General features: G+C 54.0%; 1 protein-coding gene across 1 annotated transcript in view; it reads left to right on the top strand.

The window, feature by feature from the left end:
• Positions 1-21,651, top strand: part of PTPN23 (protein tyrosine phosphatase non-receptor type 23) — a 71,788-nt gene that overhangs the window by 44,662 nt on the left and 5,475 nt on the right. The window contains 8 exon segments of the mRNA XM_060247890.1: positions 1,288-1,442; positions 3,274-3,425; positions 8,262-8,441; positions 11,695-13,384; positions 15,625-16,074; positions 17,952-18,136; positions 18,639-18,743; positions 20,290-20,428. Coding sequence (XP_060103873.1) covers positions 1,288-1,442; positions 3,274-3,425; positions 8,262-8,441; positions 11,695-13,384; positions 15,625-16,074; positions 17,952-18,136; positions 18,639-18,743; positions 20,290-20,428 — 3,056 coding nt within the window.

Below are 21,651 nucleotides of genomic sequence, written 5' to 3'. Positions count from 1 at the left end.
TAAGAACATAAGAGAAGCCATGTTGGATCAGGCCAATGGCCCATCCAGTCCAGCACTCTGTGTCACATAAGAACATAAGAGAAGCCATGTTAGATCAGGCCAATGGCCCGTCCAGTCCAACACTCTGTGTCACATAAGAACATAAGAGAAGCCCTGTTGGATCAGGTCAATGGCCCATCCAGTCCAACACTCTGTGTCACATAAGAGAAGCCCTGTTGGATCAGGCCAGTGGCCCATCCAGCCCAACACTCTGTGTCACATAAGAACATAAGAGAAGCCCTGTTGGATCAGGTCAATGGCCCATCCAGTCCAACACTCTGTGTCACATAAGAGAAGCCCTGTTGGATCAGGCCAATGGCCCATCCAGCCCAACACTCTGTGTCACATAAGAACATAAGAGAAGCCATGTTGGATCAGGCCAATGGCCCATCCAGTCCAACACTCTGTGTCACACAGTGGCAAAAAATTTATATATAATATAAATTTATTATATATACACACACACACACACACACACACACACACACATAGATGGACCTCTGCTCCATATTTTTAACTAACCCCCTCCTGAAGCTGGCTATGCTTGTAGCCGACACCACCTCCTGTGGCAGTGAATTCCACATGTTAATCACCCTTTGGGTGAAGAAGGACTTCCTTTTATCCGTTTTAACCCGACTGCTCAGCAATTTCATCGAATGCCCAGGAGTTCTCGTATTGTGAAAAAGGGAGAAAAGGACTTCTTTCTCTACTTTCTCCATCCCATGCATTATCTTGTAAACCTCTCTCATGTCACCCCGCAGTCGACGTTTCTCCAAGCTAAAGAGTCCCAAGCGTTTCAACCTTTCTTCATAGGGAAAGTGCTCCAGCCCTTTAATCATTCTAGTTGCCCTTTTCTGCACTTTCTCCAATGCTATAATATCCTTTTTGAGGTGCGGTGACCAGAACTGCACACTCTTAACAATTCAGTCAGGAAATGGTGAAACACTTTTGCCAATTTGTTCGCCGTAACTGCCATATTTTGTTATCTCTGTATATCACAACAGCATTTTATGCCTTTTTACGTACAATGTTATGGTCGTTTGCTTTTAATTTTTGCAAACCGGTGGGAGGTGGGAGCCCAGGTGCCCTGCCCCCCAAACGGGGACAGTTTCCTCCAGTGCAGAAGCAGAGGGGGGCTCCTTTGAACAGGGGAAGCACTGCTGTTGGCAGGGTCCCACCCAAGAGGTAGATCTGGGAAGGGGGGGTCTCCTCTTGGCTGAAGCTGACCAGTGGCTCCTCTCCTCTCAGAGGACAAGCAAGTGCTGCAGAACCTGAAGCGGATCCTGGCCAAAGTGCAGGAGATGAAGGACCAGCGGGTCTCCCTGGAGCAGCAGCTGCGCGAGATGATCCTGAAGGACGACATCACTACATCCCTGGTGACGACGGACAGATCCGAGATGAAGGTGGGAGCCGCCAGGGGGTCCTTGGAGGGAGGGGGCACCCCCTTGTTGGTGCAGAGGGGAGTGGGAGGGTTGGCAGTTGCAATTTTGGGCTGTATCACGTGATGTGATGGTATCGCTTTACTCTGCTCTGGGAAGACCTCACCTGGAGTCTTGTGTTCAGTTTTGGGCACCACAAGTTAAGAAGGATATAGACAAGCTGGAACGGGTCCAGAGGAGGGCGACGAAGATGGTGAGGGGTCTGGAGACCAAGTCCTATGAGGAAAGGTTGAAGGAGCTGGGCATGTTTAGCCTGGAGAGGAGGCAGCTGAGAGGTGATAGGATCGCCATCTTCAAGTCCTTGAAGGGCTGTCATATAGAGGATGGTGTGGAATTGTTTTCTGTGGCCCCAGAAGGTAGGACCACAACCAGTGGGTTGAAATTAAATCAAAAGAGTTTCCAGCTCAACATTAGGAAGAACTTCCTGACTGTTAGAGCAATTCCTCAGTGGAACAGGCTTCCTCAGGAGGAGGTGGGCTCTCCTTCCTTGGAGGTTCTTAAACAGAGGCTAGATGGCCATCTGACAGCAATGAAGATCCTGTGGATTGAGGGGGAGGTGTTTGTGAGTTTCCTGCGTTGTACAGGGGGCTGGACTAGATGATCCTGGAGGTCCCTTCCAGCTCTAGGATTCTAAGACACTCTGATGCACTTGTGAGGGCCAGGGTAGAGTTGTGGTTCCAGCCCCAGCGTCTGGCTGGAGACATCAGGGGGACATTCCTGTCGGGACAGGAAATGTACTGGGAGACCACGGGAGCCCCTTTGTTTCTAGCTCACCTTACAAGGTGGTTGTGAGGATGGAATGAGGAAGGACGCCCACGCCTGAGTGGCTTGGAGGAAGGAAAGCAGGAAGAGATGGGAAAAGGCTGGGTAGATTATCCTGACCTGGATGGGCCCAGTCTAGCTGCTCTTGGAAGCTAAGCAGGGTCGGGCCTGGTTAGGACTCAGAGAGGAGACCACCGTGGAAGTCCAGGGCCGCTCCACAGAGGCAGGCTGTGGCCAAACACCTCTGCACATCCTGCACCTTGAAAACCCCAACAGGGGTCATCTTAAGTAAGCTGAGATTTGATATTAAAAAAAAATGGCAAAGGGGAGGGACAGTGGCTCAGTGTTAGAGCATCTGCTTGGTAAACGGAAGGTCCCAGGTTCAATCCCCGGCATCTCCAACTCAAAGAGTCCAGGCAAGTAGGCGTGAAAAACCTCAGCTGGAGACCCTGGAGAGCCGCTGCCAGTCTGAGCAGACAAGACTGACTTGGATGGACCCAGGGGGGTCTGATTCAGTGGAAGGCAGCTTCAAATGTTCACACCTAGGTTTTCTGTTGGGAGGTATAGTGACTCAGTGGTAGAGCATCTACTTGGTAAGCAGAAGGTCCCAGGTTCAATCCCCGGCATCTCCAACTCAAAGAGTCCAGGCAAGTAGGCGTGAAAAACCTCAGCTGGAGACCCTAGAGAGCGGCTGCCAGTCTGAATAGACAATACTGACTTTGATGGACTGAGAGTCTGATTCAGTAGAAGGCAGCTTCATATGTTCATAAACAATTCAGAACAACAGCAAAAACCATTGTGGAAAGATGGTAACCAGCCCAGCTCTTGGCCAACTGAAGCTTACAGAGGAGAACAGGATGGTTTTTGGTGCTGCTGACATGCCAAATGGCACTCCCCAAAGAGATTGTGCTTCTTGGACAAGACCTAGATCTCTGGGTTCCAGGTGCTCTGAACTTATTCCTGGGGGACTGGCTGGAACGCTGGCGCCCTCTTTCAGCTCCATCTCCTGTCCTCTCCCTTTGCTTGTGCCCAGAAACTCTTCGAAGAGCAGCTGAAGAAGTACGACCAGATCAAGGTGTACCTGGAGCAGAACCTGGCCGCCCAAGAGAACATCCTCAAGGCCTTGACGGAGGCCAACGTCAAGTACGCCGCGGTGCGGAAGGCCCTGGCGGAGGTGGAGCACAAGTGAGTCCGTGGACGGGGCGAGCGGCCAGGATTCAGCCTTCCCAAACTATAGATACCATGGCTGTGGTTGAGGCATCACAGAAAACGAGAAACGTCTGTTTGCATGTCTGTGATATAAGGAGGCTAGAGAGAACTGGATGAAACCGGGGGAATGAGCTGGCCCTAGATATTTTAGTATGTAAATGTATATGAATTCTAGGGTAGCAAGTATTCTTTTGTTTGCTAAATTCCTTGTTCAGGCTGCGAGAGTATGAATAGCCCGTGACAAGATACCTTCTCTAATGCATTATAGCCTTCCCTTTCCGTCTTGAATTCTTCTATTCTTCCTCTTATTCCTTCCTGGGAACAATTGATAATGCTCAAGGCCTGTAGAGTCTGAGGAGTAGCGAAAGGAGGAAAGAAAGCCCCACCACAAAAGGAACCTAGCACTTGATCCCTCTCCGCTAGATTGATCAATCTGTATGTTTTGAATGGGTAATTCTCTTTTCATGGTAAGAACATAAGAGAAGCCCTGTTGGATCAGGCCAGTGGCCCCTCCAGTCCAACACTCTGCGTCACATAAGAACATAAGAGAAGCCCTGTTGGATCAGGCCAGTGGCCCCTCCAGTCCAACACTCTGTGTCACATAAGAGCATAAGAGAAGCCCTGTTGGATCAGGCCAGTGGCCCATCCAGTCCAACACTCTGCGTCACATAAGAGAAGCCCTGTTGAATCAGGCCAATGGCCCATCCAGTCCAACACTCTGTGTCACATAAGAACATAAGAGGAGCCCTGTTGGTTCAGGCCAATGGCCCATCCAGTCCAACACTCTGTGTCACATAAGAACATAAGCGAAGCCCTGTTGGATCAGGCCTATGGCCCATCCAGTCCAACACTCTGTGTCACATAAGAACATAAGAGAAGCCATGTTGGGTCAGGCCTATGGCCCATCCAGTCCAACACTCTGTGTCACATGAGAACATAAAAGAAGCCCTATTGGATCAGGCCAATGGCCCATCCAGTCCAACACTCTGTGTCACATAAGAACATAAAAGAAGCCCTATTGGATCAGGCCAATGGCCCATCCAGTCCAACACTCTGCGTCACATAAGAGAAGCCCTGTTGGATCAGGCCAGTGGCCCATCCAGTCCAAAACTCTGTGTCACATAAGAACATAAGAGAAGCCATGTTGGGTCAGGCCAGTGGCCCCTCCAGTCCAACACTCTGTGTCACATAAGAACATAAGAGAAGCCCTGTTGGATCAGGCCAATGGCCCATCCAGTCCAACACTCTGTGTCACATAAGAACAGAAGAGAAGCCATGTTGGATCAGGCCAATGGCCCATCCAGTCCAACACTCCTCGTCACATAAGAACATAAGAGAGGCCATGTTGGATCAGGCCAATGGCCCCTCCAGTCCAACACTCTGTGTCACATAAGAACATAAGAGAAGCCCTGTTGGATCAGGCCAGTGGCCCATCCAGTCCAACACTCTGTGTCACATAAGAACATAAGAGAAGCCCTGTTGGATCAGGCCAGTGGCCCCTCCAGTCCAATACTCTCTGTCACATAAGAACATAAGAGAAGCCCTGTTGGATCAGGCCAGTGGCCCATCCAGTCCAACACTCTGTGTCACATAAGAACATAAGAGAAGCCCTGTTGGATCAGGCCAGTGGCCCCTCCAGTCCAATACTCTGTGTCACATAAGAACATAAGAGAAGCCCTGTTGGATCAGGCCAGTGGCCCATCCAGTCCAACACTCTGTGTCACATAAGAACATAAGAGAAGCCCTGTTGGATCAGGACAGTGGCCCATCCAGTCCAACACTCTGTGTCACGTAAGAACATAAGAGAAGCCCTGTTGGATCAGGCCAGTGGCCCCTCCAGTCCAATACTCTGTGTCACATAAGAACATAAGAGAAGCCCTGTTGGATCAGGCCAGTGGCCCATCCAGTCCAACACTCTGTGTCACATAAGAACATAAGAGAAGCCCTGTTGGATCAGGCCAGTGGCCCCTCCAGTCCAATACTCTGTCTCACATAAGAACATAAGAGAAGCCCTGTTGGATCAGGCCAATGGCCCATCCAGTCCAACACTCTGTGTCACATAAGAACATAAGAGAAGCGATGTTGGATCAGGCCAGTGGCCCCTCCAGTCCAACACTCTGTGTCACATAAGAACATAAGAGAAGCCCTGTTGGATCAGGCCAGTGGCCCATGCAGTCCAACACTCTGTTTCACATAAGAACATAAGAGAAGCCCTGTTGGATCAGGCCAATGGCCCATCCAGTCCAACACTCTGTGTCACATAAGAGAAGCCCTGTTGGATCAGGCCAGTGGCCCCTCCAGTCCAACACTCTGTGTCACATAAGAACATAAGAGAAGCCCTGTTGGATCAGGCCAGTGGCCCATGCAGTCCAACACTCTGTGTCACATAAGAACATAAGAGAAGCCCTGTTGGATCAGGCCAGTGGCCCACCCAGGTCAACACTCTGTGTCACATAAGAGAAGCCCTGTTGGATCAGGCCAGTGGCCCATCCAGTCCAACACTCTGTTTCACATAAGAGAAACCCTGTTGGATCAGGCCAGTGGCCCATCCAGTCCAACACTCTGTTTCACATAAGAACATAAGAGAAGCCCTGTTGGATCAGGCCAATGGCCCATCCAGTCCAACACTCTCTTTCACATAAGAACATAAGAGAAGCCATGTTGGATCAGGCCAGTGGCCCCTCCAGTCCAACACTCTGTGTCACATAAGAACAGAAGAGAAGCCATGTTGGATCAGGCCAATGGCTCCTCCAGTCCAACACTCTGTGTCACATAAGAACAGAAGAGAAGCCATGTTGGATCAGGCCAATGGCCCCTCCAGTCTAACACTCTGTGTCACAGAAGAACATAAGAGAAGCCCTGTTGGATCAGGCCAGTGGCCCCTCCAGTCCAACACTCTGTGTCACATAAGAACATAAGAGAAGCCCTGTTGGATCAGGCCAATGGCCCATCCAGTCCAGCACTCTGTGTCACATAAGAACATAAGAGAAGCCCTGTTGGATCAGGCCAGTGGCCCCTCCAGTCCAATACTCTGTGTCACATAAGAACATAAGAGAAGCCCTGTTGGATCAGGCCAGTGGCCCATCCAGTCCAACACTCTGTGTCACATAAGAGAAGCCCTGTTGGATCAGGCCAGTGGCCCATCCAGTCCAACACTCTGTGTCACATAAGAACATAAGAGAAGCCCTGTTGGATCAGGCCAGTGGCCCCTCCAGTCCAACACTCTGTGTCACATAAGAACATAAGAGAAGCCCTGTTGGATCAGGCCAGTGGCCCATCCAGTCCAACACTCTGTGTCACATAAGAACATAAGAGAAGCCCTGTTGGATCAGGCCAGTGGCCCATCCAGTCCAACACTCTGTGTCACATAAGAACATAAGAGAAGCCCTGTTGGATCAGGCCAGTGGCCCATCCAGTCCAACACTCTGTGTCACATAAGAACATAAGAGAAGCCCTGTTGGATCAGGCCAGTGGCCCCTCCAGTCCAATACTCTGTGTCACATAAGAACATAAGAGAAGCCCTGTTGGATCAGGCCAGTGGCCCATCCAGTCCAACACTCTGTGTCACATAAGAACATAAGAGAAGCCCTGTTGGATCAGGCCAGTGGCCCCTCCAGTCCAATACTCTGTCTCACATAAGAACATAAGAGAAGCCCTGTTGGATCAGGCCAATGGCCCATCCAGTCCAACACTCTGTGTCACATAAGAACATAAGAGAAGCGATGTTGGATCAGGCCAGTGGCCCCTCCAGTCCAACACTCTGTGTCACATAAGAACATAAGAGAAGCCCTGTTGGATCAGGCCAGTGGCCCATGCAGTCCAACACTCTGTTTCACATAAGAACATAAGAGAAGCCCTGTTGGATCAGGCCAATGGCCCATCCAGTCCAACACTCTGTGTCACATAAGAGAAGCCCTGTTGGATCAGGCCAGTGGCCCATCCAGTCCAACACTCTGTGTCACATAAGAACATAAGAGAAGCCCTGTTGGATCAGGCCAGTGGCCCATCCAGTCCAACACTCTGTGTCACATAAGAACATAAGAGAAGCCCTGTTGGATCAGGCCAGTGGCCCCTCCAGTCCAATACTCTGTGTCACATAAGAACATAAGAGAAGCCCTGTTGGATCAGGCCAGTGGCCCATCCAGTCCAACACTCTGTGTCACATAAGAACATAAGAGAAGCCCTGTTGGATCAGGCCAGTGGCCCATCCAGTCCAACACTCTGTGTCACATAAGAACATAAGAGAAGCCCTGTTGGATCAGGCCAGTGGCCCCTCCAGTCCAATACTCTGTCTCACATAAGAACATAAGAGAAGCCCTGTTGGATCAGGCCAGTGGCCCATCCAGTCCAACACTCTGTGTCACATAAGAACATAAGAGAAGCCCTGTTGGATCAGGCCAGTGGCCCCTCCAGTCCAATACTCTGTCTCACATAAGAACATAAGAGAAGCCCTGTTGGATCAGGCCAATGGCCCATCCAGTCCAACACTCTGTGTCACATAAGAACATAAGAGAAGCGATGTTGGATCAGGCCAGTGGCCCATCCAGTCCAACACTCTGTGCCACATAAGAACATAAGAGAAGCCATGTTGGATCAGGCCAATGGCCCTTCCAGTCCAACACATAAGTCCAACACATGTCATGGCCACCCATGGAAAAAGAGTGCTGTCTGGAGCCTCCAGATGCCTCTGTCACTCTCAGCATCTCCAGCCTGTGATCCCTGAGGAACAGTCCCCTGCCCGTACCGGGAGCCGTCCGCCCTGCCTGGGGCTGCTGCTTCCCGCCTCGAGCCCAGCTGTCTCTCCTTCCCCAGGTGGAACACCACCCTGCAGACGTTGGTGGCGTCCTACGAGGCTTACGAGGACCTGATGAAGAAGTCCCAGGAGGGAAAGGATTTCTACGCTGACCTGGAGGGCAAAGTAGCCAAACTTCTGGAGAAAGCCCAGGCCGGCTGCAAGGGGGCGGAAGTCACCCGGCAGCAGCTCTTGGAGAGGTGAGTGCTGCGTTTGCGGGGAGGAGCGGCTGCCGCTGCCGTCCTTTGCGGTCAGATGCTGGACTAGGGAGGGAGACACGGACTCTGTAGTTCATAAAGGACGTGCAGCCAGATACGGGGAGAGAAGGTGGCGTGGGATGGCCTCATCACTTCTCGGAAGGGAGACCACCAAGGAAGACTCTTCAGAGGAAGGCAATGGCCAATCACCTCTGCTTGAAAACCTCACTAGGGGTCACTGTAAATCGGCTGTAACTTGATGGTAAGAAAAACCCCTACCCTTTAAAGGGCCTTTGGTTTCCTGGGGCTGCAGGAATCGGCCATCCACTGAAACAGTGGCCCTTTGAAAGGTTAAAGGGCCAGTGCACTCTAGACCAGCTCTGGCGCAGTTCCTTTCCCCCCGCAGCTCCTGCACTTCAACGTTCTTTATAATTTTTCAAAGGGCATCATGGTAGTTTTCAGTCCATTTGGAGTACTGTTATTTCCCCCATATTCATTAAAGTAGAATTTCCAATCCGTTGATAGTCACGATATTTAGTGAAAACGATTCTTGTGCCCTTTGAGGCGTGAGCTCTTTAAACTTAACAGAAACAAATTAAATCCAAGTCGGCAGCCGTGTTGGTCTGAACTAGTAGAACAAACTAGGAGTCGATTGCACCTTTAAGACCAACTTAAAGAGAAGCCAGGCTGGATCGGGCCAGTGGCCCATCCAGTCCAGCACTCGGTGTCACACAGGGGCCAAAAAACCAAGGTGCCATCTGGAGATCCATCAGTGGGGCCAGAACGCTAGAAGCCCTCCCACAGTTCCCACCCCCCAAGCACCAAGGATACAGAGGCGATTGCACCTTTAAGACCAACTTATAGAGAAGCCATGTTGGATCAGGCCAGTCGGTCTGAAATAGTAGAACAGAACAGGAGTCGAGTGACCTTTAAGACCAACTTAGTTTTATTCAGAACGTCAGCTTTGGCGTGCTCGCTGAGCACACTCCATCAGACATTTAACAAATGCAGGTGTTTGGGGAAGGAGAGCAGAAGACCACAAGGGGTGGACCAGAAGAAATGGGTGAAGGGAATGCACTTTGGGCAGCATCCAGGCCCCCATCTCCAGCTGCACAGCCCCCCCGGCCCTCTCTCTCCCTGGGTGGGGCCACCCCAACAGGGCGGCTTTATGGGGCCACATGGGCCAGGCCTGCCCTCCCCCTACCCCCGGGCCACAGCCCCTCCCTCCTTGCAGTGGGTTCTTTCTCGGGCCGAGAGTTCCGCGGTTGCCCCCATGACCCCTCTCCCACCTCCCTCAGATTGAAAGTTACTAAATTATTCGAGGCCTGTCCAGCATTGGCATCCAGGGCAACCCAGGCAAAGGGCTCAGTAGAGGCCAAGGATTTCAGGAGGGCTCCTTGCCACTGGAGACGCCTGGACTGGCCAAAGTGCTCTGGGCCCTCGGGCAGGGAGTTTGCCTGGCCTGCCCCTTCACCTTCAGTCTCACAGCTGTTCTGTCGCACATCGAAGCTGGGAAAGTCTCTGGGCTCGGAGGCCGGCCAGCCGATGAGAGCCAGTTTGGTGTTGTGGTTAAGTGCATGGACTCTTATCTGGGAGAACCGGGTTCGATTCCCCACTCCTCCACTTGCACCTTCTGGAATGGCCTTGGGTCAGCCATAGCTCTAATAGAGAGCCAGTTGGGTGTAGTGGTTAAGTGTGCGGACTCTTATCTGGGAGAACCGGGTTTGATTCCCCACTCCTCCACTTGCAGCTGCTGGAATGGCCTTTGGTCAGCCTATTAGACTGTGGACTCTTATCTGGGGGAGAACTGGGTTTGATTCCCCACCGCCCCACTTGCAGCTGCTGGAATGGCCTTGGGTCAGCCAGAGCGCTAATAGAGAGCCAGTTGGGTGTAGTGGTTAAGTGCGAGGATTCTTATCTGGGAGAACCGGGTTTGATTCCCCACCGCCCCACTTGCAGCTGCTGGAATGGCCTGAGGTCAGCCAGAGCTCTCATAGAGAGCCAGTTTGGTGTACTGGTTAAGTGTGCAGACTCTTATCTGATAGAACTGGGTTCAATTCCCCGCTCCTCCACTTGCACCTGCTGCAATGGCCTTGGGTCAGCCATAGCTCTAATAGAGAGCCAGTTGGGTGTAGTGGTTAAGTGTGTGGACTCTTATCTGGAAGAACCGGGTTTGATTCCCCACTCCCCTGCTTGCAGCTGCTGGAATGGCCTTGGGTCAGCCAGAGCTCTAATAGAGAGCCAGTTTGGTGTAGTGGTTAAGTGTGCAGACTCTTATCTGGGAGAACCGGGTTTGATTCCCCACTCCTCCACTTGCAGCTGCTGGAATAGCCTTGGGTCAGCCAGAGCTCTAATAGAGACCCAGTTTGGTATAATGGTTAACTGCATGGACTCTTATCTGGGAGAATCGGGTTTGATTCCCCACTCCTCCACTAGCACCTGCTAGAATGGCCTTGGGTCAGCCATAGCACTAATAGAGAGCCAGTTTGGTGTAGTGGTTAAGTGTGCAGACTCTTATCTGAGAGAACCGGGTTCAGTTCCCCGCTCCTCCACTTGCACCTGCTGGAATGGCCTTGGGTCAGCCATAGCTCTGGCAGAGGTTGACCTTGAAAGGGCAGCTGTGTGAGAGCCCTCTCAGCCCCATCCACCTCACAGGATGTCTGTTGTGGGGAGAGAAGATATAGGAGATTGTGAGCCGCACTGAGTCTCTGATTCAGGGAGAAGGGTGAGGTATAAATCTGCAATTTTTCTTCTTCTTCTTCTCCACTTGCAGCTGCTGGAATGGCCTTGGGTTATCCATAGCTCTGGCAGGAGTTGTCCTTGAACGGGCAGCTGTTGTGAGAGCTCTTTCAGCCCCCCCCCCCTCCCACAGGGTGTCTGTTGTGGGGAGAGAAGATATAGGAACTTGTGAGCCACTCAGAATCTCTGAGTCAGGGAGAAGGGCGGGATATAAATCTGCAATTCTTCTTCTTATCTGGGAGAACCAGGTTTGATTCCGCACTCCTCCCCTTGCTGCTACTGGAATGGCCTTGGGTCAGCCATAGCTCTGGCAGAGGTTGTCCTTGAAAGGGGAGCTGCTGTGAGAGCTCTCTCAGCCCCACCCACCTCACAGGGTGTCTGTTGTGGGGGAGGAAGATAAAGGAGATTGTGAGCCGCTCAGAGTCTCTGATTCAGGGTATAAACCTGCAATTCTTATTCTTCTTTCCTTCCCGCTCGCTCACTCATGCCGTTTGTGTGGCTGTTCTTGTTCTGGCAGGGAGATGAAGAAGAGGCCCCCGCCCCGGCCCACCACCCCCAAGCCGCCTCTGCAGCTGAAGGCCCCCGAGCTGGACCCGGCGGAGCCCCTGCCCCTCAGCTCCCTGTCCCTGGCCGACCTGCCCGAGGAGCTGCGGAGCCTCCCTCCCGAAGTGCTGGCAGCTCACCTGGCACAGCTCCCGCCGGACGCCCTGGCCGCCCTCTCTGTCTGCGGGGGGCTGAGAGCCCCGGGCCCCGAGGCCTTCGGGATGGGCGGCAGGGCAGCAAGCGCCCCTCTGCAGCCCCCGCTGGCAGGCCAGCCCGCAGCCCCCTACCCACCGGGCCAGTACGTGGCCGCAGCTCCTCTGCCCAGACACTATGCCCCGGCCAGAGGGGCCGGCCTCGTACCTGCGATCCCGGGCAGCTCCGGGCAGGGGCCTTTCCCGGTGGTGCTGGGGGCCCCTCACATGCCTGCCCCGCAGCCGGCCATGCCTCCTCTGAGCTCCGCCCCTTCTTCGGCCTCCGGCTCAGCGGCCTTCCCTCCCGGGGTGCACTTGCCGCCTGCCGCTTACCCTGGGCCCCAGCTGCCTCCCCCCAGGGCCTCCCCGCAGCACCTGCCCAGGCCCCTTTCCGCCCCGGGGCCGGCCTATTGCGTGGGGCAGCCGGCTACTTCCGGGGGCCACCCTGTCCGCCCGCTGCCCACCGCCCCCCACCCCTTTGGAGCCGGCGGCTTCCCTTCCCACCCCCAAGCCGTGCGGCCGGCCACCACCACCGTGGACAGCATCCAGGCCCCCATCTCCAGCTGCGCAGCCCCCCGGGGCACGGCCGGCCCTCTCCCTCCCTGGGTTGGGCCGCAGGGGCCCGGCCTGCCCTTCCCCTACGCCCAGGCCGGAGCCCCTCCCTCCATGCGGCAGGCCCTGCCTCCTTTCTCAGTCGCTCAGCCCCCTCAGGGCTTCTCCGCTCACGGGCAGCTGCAGCCCTCCCTGGCAGGCCAGCCGCCGCTCCAGCAGCTCCCGCCCCAGTTCCTGCCCCAGGCCCGGCTCCCACAGCAGCAGCCGCCGGCCTTCCCGCCCCCGTTCCCACCCCAGGGCCCAGGCCAGCCCCCCATCCGGGCCCAGGGCCCCCCTCTCCCTCCTGGCCAGGGGCAGTTCCCAGGCCAGCCGGGACCCCAACACTACCAGCTCCCTGCCCATGAGAAGCTGGGCCTGCCTCCCCACTCAGGGGCCCTGGCCTTCCCCGGCCCTGTCCCCACCATGATGCCCCACCAGCCCTTCCCTCCCAGCTGCTCCGCTCAAGTGGCATTCGGCTCCGGCCCCTTGCCCCGGCCTCCGGGAACCGCCACCCCCCCGATCCCTCCCGGGGCTCCCCTGGCGCTGGCCGGGCCTCAGCCCCCACCCGCTCGAGCTGCCCCTCCCCACATCCCTGCGGCCCCCAGCCCTGCCATGCCCCAGATGCCAGGCGGAGTGGTGGTGCCCTCCCCGGCCCCCTCTCCACAGCCCATCCCGCCTCCCCTCCTCCTGCCTTCCTCCCTCCCGCCACTGCCGCCTTCCTCCTTGGGCCCAGCTGAGCTCCACTTCCACCGCCAGAGCTCCGCCACCGACGACCTCCTCTCCTCCAGCCCCGAGAGCCAGCTGGGCTGTGCCAAGGCCTCCGTCAGCCAGCCCCTGCTGCAGCCCACCAAGGCCGACGCCAAGGACGGCCTGAAGCCCAAGGTGAGGAAGCCCTTTGAGAAGGTTCCACAGACTGTCCTTGTTGGCAGGCTGGTGAAATGTGGGTTGGATCCAGTTACCATTAGGCGGATCTGTAGCTGGCGGACAGATCGCACCCAAAGAGTGCTTGTTTGGTGCAGTGGTTAAGGGTGGTGGACACTTATCTGGGAGAACCAGGTTTGATTCCCCACTCCTCCACTTGCAGCTGCTGGAATGACCTTGGGTCAGCCAGAGCTCTAATAAAGAGCCAGTCTGGTGCAGTGGTTAAGTGCGTGGACCTTTATCTGGGAGAACCTGGTTTGATTCCCCACTCCTCCACTTGCAGCTGCTGGAATGGCCTTGGGTCAGCCATAGCTCTAATTGAGAGCCAGTTTGGTGTAGTGGTTCAGTGCACGGACTCTTATCTGGGAGAACCTGGTTTGATTCCGCACTCCTCCACTGACAGCTGCTGGATTGGCCTTGAGTCAGCCAGAGCTCTTGCAGAGGTTGACCTTGAAAGGGCAGCTGCTGGGAGAGCCCTCTCGGCCCCACCCACCTTGCAGGGTGTCTGTTGTGGGAGGGGGGAGGAAGGCAGAGGAGATTGTAGGCCACTCTGAGACTCTGTCCTTGAAAGGGCAGCTTCTGGGAGACCTCTTTCAGCCCCACCCACCTCACAGGGTGTCTGTTGTTGGGGGAAAAGATATAGGAGATTGTAAGCCGCTCTGAGTCTCTGATTCAGAGAGAAGGGCGGGGTATAAATCTGCAATTCTTCTTCTTCTTGTCTGGGAGAACTGGGTTTGATTCGCCTCTTCTCCCCTTGCAGCTGCTGGGATGTCCTTGGGTCAGCCATAGCTCTCACAGGACTTATCCTTGAAAGGGCAGCTGTTGTGAGAGCCCTCTCAGCCCCACCCACCTCAAAGGGTGTCTGTTGTGGGGGGCGGAGATAAAGGAGATTGTGAGCTGCTCTGAGATTCAGAGTGGAGGGTGGGATATAAATCCAATATCTTCTTCATCATCTTCTTGTGAATGGTTCCTCATTCTGGAGAGAAGTGACAAGTGGAGTGCCTCAAGGATCTGTCCTGGGACCTCTTTTGTTCAACATCTTTATCAATGATCTGGATGAAGGAACAGAGGGAATGTTTATTAAATTTGCCAATGATACTAAATTGGGAGGGGTTGCAAATACAGTAGAAGACAGAAACAGGATAAAGGATGACCTCGACAGGCTGGGAAACTGGGCTAAAACCAATAAAATGATTTTAACAGGGGAAAAATGTGAAGTTCTGCTATTAGGTAGAAAAAATCCAATGCATGGTTATAGGATGGGGGAGACTTGTCTTAGCAGTAGTCTGTGCAAAAAGGAACTAGGGCTCTTAGTGGAACATATGCTGAACATGAGTTAACAGTGTGATGCGGTGCCTAAAAAGGGAAATGCAATTTTGGGCTGTATCAACAAGAAGTATGGTGTCCGGATCACGAGAAGTGATGGTATCGCTTTACTCTGCTCTGGTAAGACCTCACCTGGAGTATTCAGTTTTGGGCACCACATTTTAAGAAGGATCCAGAGAAGCTGGAATGGGTCCAGAGGAAGGCGACGAAGATGGTGAGGGGTCTGGAGACCAAGTCCTATGAGGAAAGGTTGAAGGAGCTGGGCATGTTTAGCCTGGAGAGGAGGCAGCTGAGAGGTGATCTGATCACCATCTTCAAGTACTTGAAGGGCTGTCATCTAGAGGATGGTGTGGAATTGTTTTCTGTGGCCCCAAAGGTCAGACCAAAACCAGTGGGTTGCAATTAAATCAAAAGAGTTTCCGGCTCAACATTAGGAAGAACTTCCTGACAGTTAAGAGCGGTTCCTCAGTGGAACAGGCTTCCTCCTTGGGAGGTGGTGGGCTCTCCTTCCTTGGAGGTTTTTCAACAGAGGCTAGATGGCCATCTGACAGTGATGGAGATCCTGTGAATTTAAGGGGGGGTGTTTGTGGGTTTCCTGCATTATGCAGGGGGTTGGACTGGATGACCCTTGAGGTCCCTTCCAACTCTAGGATTCTGAGATCCTGTGAATTTAGGGGGAGATGTTTGTGGGTTTCCTGCATTGTGCAGGGGGTTGGACTAGATGACCCTGGAGGTCCCTTCCAACTCTAGGATTCTATGATTCTAAGATCCTGTGAATTTAGGGGGAGGTGTTTGTGAGTTTCCTGCGTTGTGCAGGGGGTTGGACTAGATGACCCTGGTGGTCCCTTCTAACTCTAGGATTCTATAATTCGAAGGCCGTCCAGCTGATCGAGAAGGACCCCTATGAGAAGCCAGAGCACATCCGGCGGCTCCTGGTGGAGCTGGAGCGCTTCCGGGAGAGGGTGGCGGGCCTGGAGAAGCCGGCCTCGGCGGGGGGGACCAGCGAGCTGGACGGCCTCTGGAAGGAGCTGCAGGAGACCCAGGAGAAGGACGCCCGGCAGCTCTCCATCGCCATCGCCCGCTGCTACTCCATGAAGAACCGCCACCAGGACATCATGCCCTACGACAAGAACCGCATCGTCCTCCAGTCCGGCAAGGACGACTACATCAACGCCAGCCGGGTGGAGGACCTCTCCTCCTACTGCCCCGCCATCATCGCCACCCAGGCCCCGCTGGTGGGCACCGCCTCCGACTTCTGGCTCATGATCTACGAGCAGAAGGTCTCCGTGGTCGTCATGCTGGTCTCGGAGCCGGAGATCGAGAAGGTAGGCGGGGAGGCCGTGGCAGAACCTCCTGAGGCCCACCCCCCCAGGGTGTTGGCCGCTGTGCGCATGCAGGCTTCTTCAGGTACAGGCACACAAAAGCTTATGCCCAGAACAAAACTTAGTTGGTCTTAAAGGTGCCCCCAGATTCTCTGTTTTGCATTGCCAATTAACTGTTGACTGGAGATTGGTCAGACCGTTCAGGCTGGGCGAGTAGGGATCAACGTGGCAAATGAGGTTCAGTGTGGCCAAGTGCAAAGCAATGCACATTGGGGCCAAGAATCCCAGCTACAAATACAAGTTGATGGGGTGTGAACTGGCAGAGACTGACCAAGAGAGAGATCTTGGGGTCATGGTAGAGAACTCACTGAAAATGTCAAGACAGTGTGCGATTGCAAAAAAAGGCCAACGCCATGCTGGGAATTATTAGGAAAGGAATTGAAAACAAATCAGCCAGTATCATAATGCCCCTGTATAAATCGATGGTGCGGTCTCATTTGGAGTACTGTGTGCAGTTCTGGTCACCGCACCTCAAAAAGGATATTATAGCACTGGGAAAAGTGCAGAAAAGGGCAACTAGAAGGATTAAAGGGCTGGAACACTTTCCCTATGAAGAAAGGTTGAAACACTTGGGACTCTTTAGCTTGGAGAAACATCGACTGCGGGGTGACATGAGAGAGGTTGACAAGATTATACATGGAATGGAGAAAGTAGAGAAAGAAGTCCTTTTCTCCCTTTCTCACAATACAAGAATAATAATAATAATAATACCTTTTATTTATATCCCGCCCTCCCTGGCTCCACTGATGGACCTCCAGATGGCACTTGGGTTTTTTGGCCACTGTGTGACTCAGAGTGTTGGACTGGATGGGCCACTGGCCTGATCCAGCAGGGCTTCTCTTATGTTCTTATGTGACACAGAGTGTTGGACTGGATGGGCCATTGGCCTGATCCAACATGGCTTCTCTTATATGACACAGAGTGTTGGACTGGATGGGCCATTGGCCTGATCCATCATGGCTTCTCTTATGTTCTTATGTAACACAGAATGTTGGACTGGATGGGCCATTGGCCTGATCCAACATGGCTTCTCTTATGTTCTTATGTGACACAGAGTGTTGCACTGGATGGGCCATTGGCCTGATCCATCATGGCTTCTCTTATGTTCTTATGTGACACAGAATGTTGGACTGGATGGGCCATTGGCCTGATCCAACATGGCTTCTCTTATGTTCTTATGGGAGTGTCTGCTTCTTTGGCTTGGTCTCATTTCAGTTTGCTGAAAAGGTTTCAGGTTGGCCACCTTTTGGGAGGCCAGAGAGAGGGTGAGGCTGCAGTCTGGGCTGTCTTCGCTGCTAGAGCCAGAGAGCCATTTTCTGCCCACATCTGAGGCTGGCTGGGGGGGTTGGGGGTGGGAGGGTGTCTGTATGTCAGGTCTCCAGGCTGGGTCTTCAGGCTTTCTGAGCGAGGAACAGTGCTGTGAAAGACACCAACTCTTCTTGCCCATTAGAGCTTTTTGCTGGGGGGGGTGGTGGAGTGTTCTTAGGCTTGTGCAGGTGCCTTCCTGTCTGGATGTCTGCAAAGAAACAAACCACAGAACACCCCCCCCCCTCGCCTGGGCCTTCCCCTTTCTTTTCTGTGGGGTCCCGGCCGGATCCACCAGTGTTGCTTTGGCTTCTTGCCACCTCCAGGAGGCACCGTTTAATCTCGGCCAAGCCTTTGCCCAGCACCTGCCCCGCCTGAAGGGTTCTGCAGCCTGTTGTGGCGTGTCGCCTGCCGGGGGGGGGGGTGTGTGCCAAGAGCCTCTAGGGCCCAACCAGCCGCTCTGGGCCGCTCTCCGGGCTCCTCTCACCCCACCCCACCCCTGCTCTGTTCCACAGCAGAAGGTGGTCCGCTATTTCCCCACGGAGCGGGGCCAGCCCATGGTGCACGGCCCCATCACCCTGGTCCTGACGAGCCTCAAGGCCACGCCCACCCACGTGGAGAGGATGATCACCCTGCAGTTCCGAGACCAGAGTCTGAAGCGCACCGTCATCCACCTGCAGTTCTCCTCCTGGCCGGAGCTGTATGTCCCCCCTTTCCTCCTCCTTCTGGGGCGGGGGGCGGGGAGAGGAGGGAAGGGAAAAGAGGCTCCCGGAAGCAGCTCCCTCTAGAGTGACGCAGGTCAGCCGAGGGGTGGGGTGGGGGCCCCTCCGGGGTCTCGGGCTTTTCAGTCCTTTGAGCTGGAGCTGCTGCCGCCCGGGATCGAACCGGGGACCTTCCGCAGGCCCAGCAGAGGCTCTGCCGCTGAGCCGTGGCCTCGAGCAAAGGCAGGTTTCCTCTGCTGCTCGCCAGAGGGCTCTAGCTTAGCCGGGGGAAGGGGTGGGACACTGAAGCCAGCACCCGGCCCTGGACACAATACAGCTGAGCGGCTGGCCTTCAGCCGGTCCCAGCCTATGCAGTGACGTGGCATCAAGCCCTGCTGCGCCCACAGCCGCGGAACGTGCCTGCCCGCTTGAGCATGGTCAGGTTTTTGAAAGCAGAAACTGGAGTCTTTCCCGCTTGTCTCCCTTCCTTTCTCCTCGCAGGGGCCTCCCAGACAGCAAAGGGGACCTCCTCCGCTTCATCCAGGAGGTGCACAGCCATTACCTTCACCAGAGGCCTCTCCATACCCCCATCGTCGTCCATTGCAGGTAATCCAAGCCGGGTCCTCCTTGCGCATCTGCCCAAAGCGGAATCTGGGGGTGGAGTCAGGCCTTCCGGGGGGGCGGGGTCCAAACCAAAAGCCTAATGTTGAGCCAGAAACTCTTCTGATTTAATTTCAACCTCTCGGTTCTGGTCTGGTGTTCTGGGGCCACAGAGAACAACTCCACACCGTCCTCAACATGACAGTCCTTCAAATCCTTGGAGATGGTGATCAGATCACCTCTCAGCCTTGTTGGTCTCGTCTTGGACTGGCATCGAGCTGTTCTGCTGCAGCCCAGCCACCCTCTGGCCCTTGTCGCCTGTTGAGCTGATGGCCACCGGGGGTGGGGAGTTGTAGGAGAATGGCAGGGGTGTGATTCCAGGGTTGCCACTTTCTGGAAAGTCAGGGAAATGGAAATTGGTCAGGGAAAGTCAGGGAAATTGGTCTGACGTCAGGGAAAGCCAGGTAAATTGTGATTAAAATATATTCAAGCAATTTTTGACCTGCGGCAAGAGCGTGATCTGTTCTTGTGACAACTGGAATAGAGAAGTAGCAGAATACGAGTAAAACTTAATGATGTCCTTTCCCAGCTCCACCTTTTTCTCAGCTCCACCCCCAGCGACCAGCCTAATGTGGTTGTTGAGCTCTGTCCCTGCAGGATTTCCCAGGTCTGCCTGTAGTATTTGCAAAGCAAGGCTAGTAAATTTTGCAAATGTGATTGCCTGTTCCTGCTGGAGTTTACAGAGTACCACCTTTCTCGCTCTCTTTCCTGACTTCTCCCATGCATAAAGGTTGCAAATGAGGGTTGTCTGCTTCTCTAGATTGCGGAAACTCCACCTCCTTTCGTGCTGCTGATCTGCTCATTTCTGGTTCCAGAAAGTGAAAGTGAAACTTCCCCAGCTTTGGGGAAGTTCCTACTTGTTAGCATTCAGAGCTTACTTGAATTGAAGTTTGTACCTTGGTGTAATTTTCAGTGCAATTGCAAAACAGATGTTGCACAGTTAACGTTGAAAGGAGCTGATATTAAATCTCATACGTTGACAAACATTTTTTCAGTTGAGACTTGTGCAGCTGTAGTGTGGAACATTTCATTAAGCCTTACATTAATACAATGCGACCTACTCATTTTTTTTAACTTGTGGTTATATTTGAACGGTGGTCAGGGAACTTGTCCCTGTGGCACAGAGTGGTAAAGCAGCAGTACTGAGTTCGATCCCGGCGGAAGCTGGATTCAGGTAGCCGGCCCAAGGTTGACTCAGCCTTCCATCCTTCCGAGGTCGGTCAAATGAGTCCCCAGCTTGCTGGGGGGAAAGTGGAGATGACTGGGGAAGGCAATGGCAAACCACCCTGTAAAAAGTCTGCTGTGAAAATGTCGTGAAAGCAACGTCACCCCAGAGTGGGAAACGACTGGTGCTTGCACAGGGGACCTTTCTTTTCCAGGGAACTTGGCCGATGTGGGTCGGGGGAAGTCGGGGCAACCCTGGATTCTGGGGAGGCGTGGCTGGGTGCAGGTATGACAGCAGGCCCTGACTCCGCTTGCGCCTCCCCCACAGCTCCGGGGTGGGCCGCACGGGGGCCTTCTGCCTCTTGTACGCAGCCATGCAGGAAGTGGAGGCCGGGAACAGCATCCCCGACTTGGTGCAGCTGGTGAAGAGGATCCGCCGGCAGAGGAAGCACATGCTGCAGGAGAAGGTACCGGAGAAAGGGGAGGGGCCGGGGCAACCCTGGTGCACACCGGAGGCCTCTCCAGATCCCCAGTGGGGGGAGGGGTTGGATTTACAGGGAGCTCCAGCCAGCCCTCTCGCCCTACCAAGAGCTGGGGCAGCTGAACCAACGCTGTAGATGAAACGATTTGGTTTTGACTGTGAGAGTGAAGCGGTTGATGATGAAAAATTATTTTTGGAATGAGCAAATTTATTGGATAAAGCAAGAAAGCAAAACAGGAAGTTAAACCATAAGAACATAAGAGAAGCCCTGTTGGATCAGGCCAGTGGCCCCTCCAGTCCAACACTCTGTGTCACATAAGAACATAAGAGAAGCCCTGTTGGATCAGGCCAATGGCCCATCCAGTCCAACACTCTGTCTCACATAAGAACATAAGAGAAGCCCTGTTGGATCAGGCCAGTGGCCCATCCAGTCCAACCCTCTGTGTCACATAAGAACATAAGAGAAGCCCTGTTGGATCAGGCCAGTGGCCCCTACAGTCCAACACTCTGTGTCACTTAAGAACAGAAGAGAAACCATGTTGGATCAGGCCAGTGGCCCATCCAGTCCAACCCTCTGTGTCACATAAGAACATAAGAGAAGCCCTGTTGGATCAGGCCAGTGGCCCATCCAGTCCAACACTCTGTGTCACATAAGAACATAAGAGAAGCCCTGTTGGATCAGGCCAGTGGCCCCTCCAGTCCAACACTCTGTGTCACATAAGAACATAAGAGAAGCCCTGTTGGATCAGGCCAGTGGCCCCTCCAGTCCAACACTCTGTGTCACATAAGAACATAAGAGAAGCCCTGTTGGATCAGGCCAGTGGCCCATCCAGTCCAACACTCTGTGTCACATAAGAACATAAGAGAAGCCCTGTTGGATCAGGCCAGTGGCCCCTCCAGTCCAACACTCTGTGTCACATAAGAACATAAGAGAAGCCCTGTTGGATCAGGCCAGTGGCCCATCCAGTCCAACACTCTGTGTCACATAAGAACATAAGAGAAGCCCTGTTGGATCAGGCCAGTGGCCCATCCAGTCCAACCCTCTGTGTCACATAAGAACATAAGAGAAGCCCTGTTGGATCAGGCCAGTGGCCCCTACAGTCCAACACTCTGTGTCACTTAAGAACAGAAGAGAAACCATGTTGGATCAGGCCAGTGGCCCATCCAGTCCAACCCTCTGTGTCACATAAGAACATAAGAGAAGCCCTG

This window comes from Heteronotia binoei, chromosome 10 (genome assembly GCF_032191835.1).
Source record: "Heteronotia binoei isolate CCM8104 ecotype False Entrance Well chromosome 10, APGP_CSIRO_Hbin_v1, whole genome shotgun sequence".
Taxonomy (NCBI): Eukaryota; Metazoa; Chordata; class Lepidosauria; order Squamata; family Gekkonidae; genus Heteronotia; species Heteronotia binoei.
Note: the sequence above shows the minus strand (reverse complement) of the source record. Positions and strands in the feature narration are given on the sequence as shown.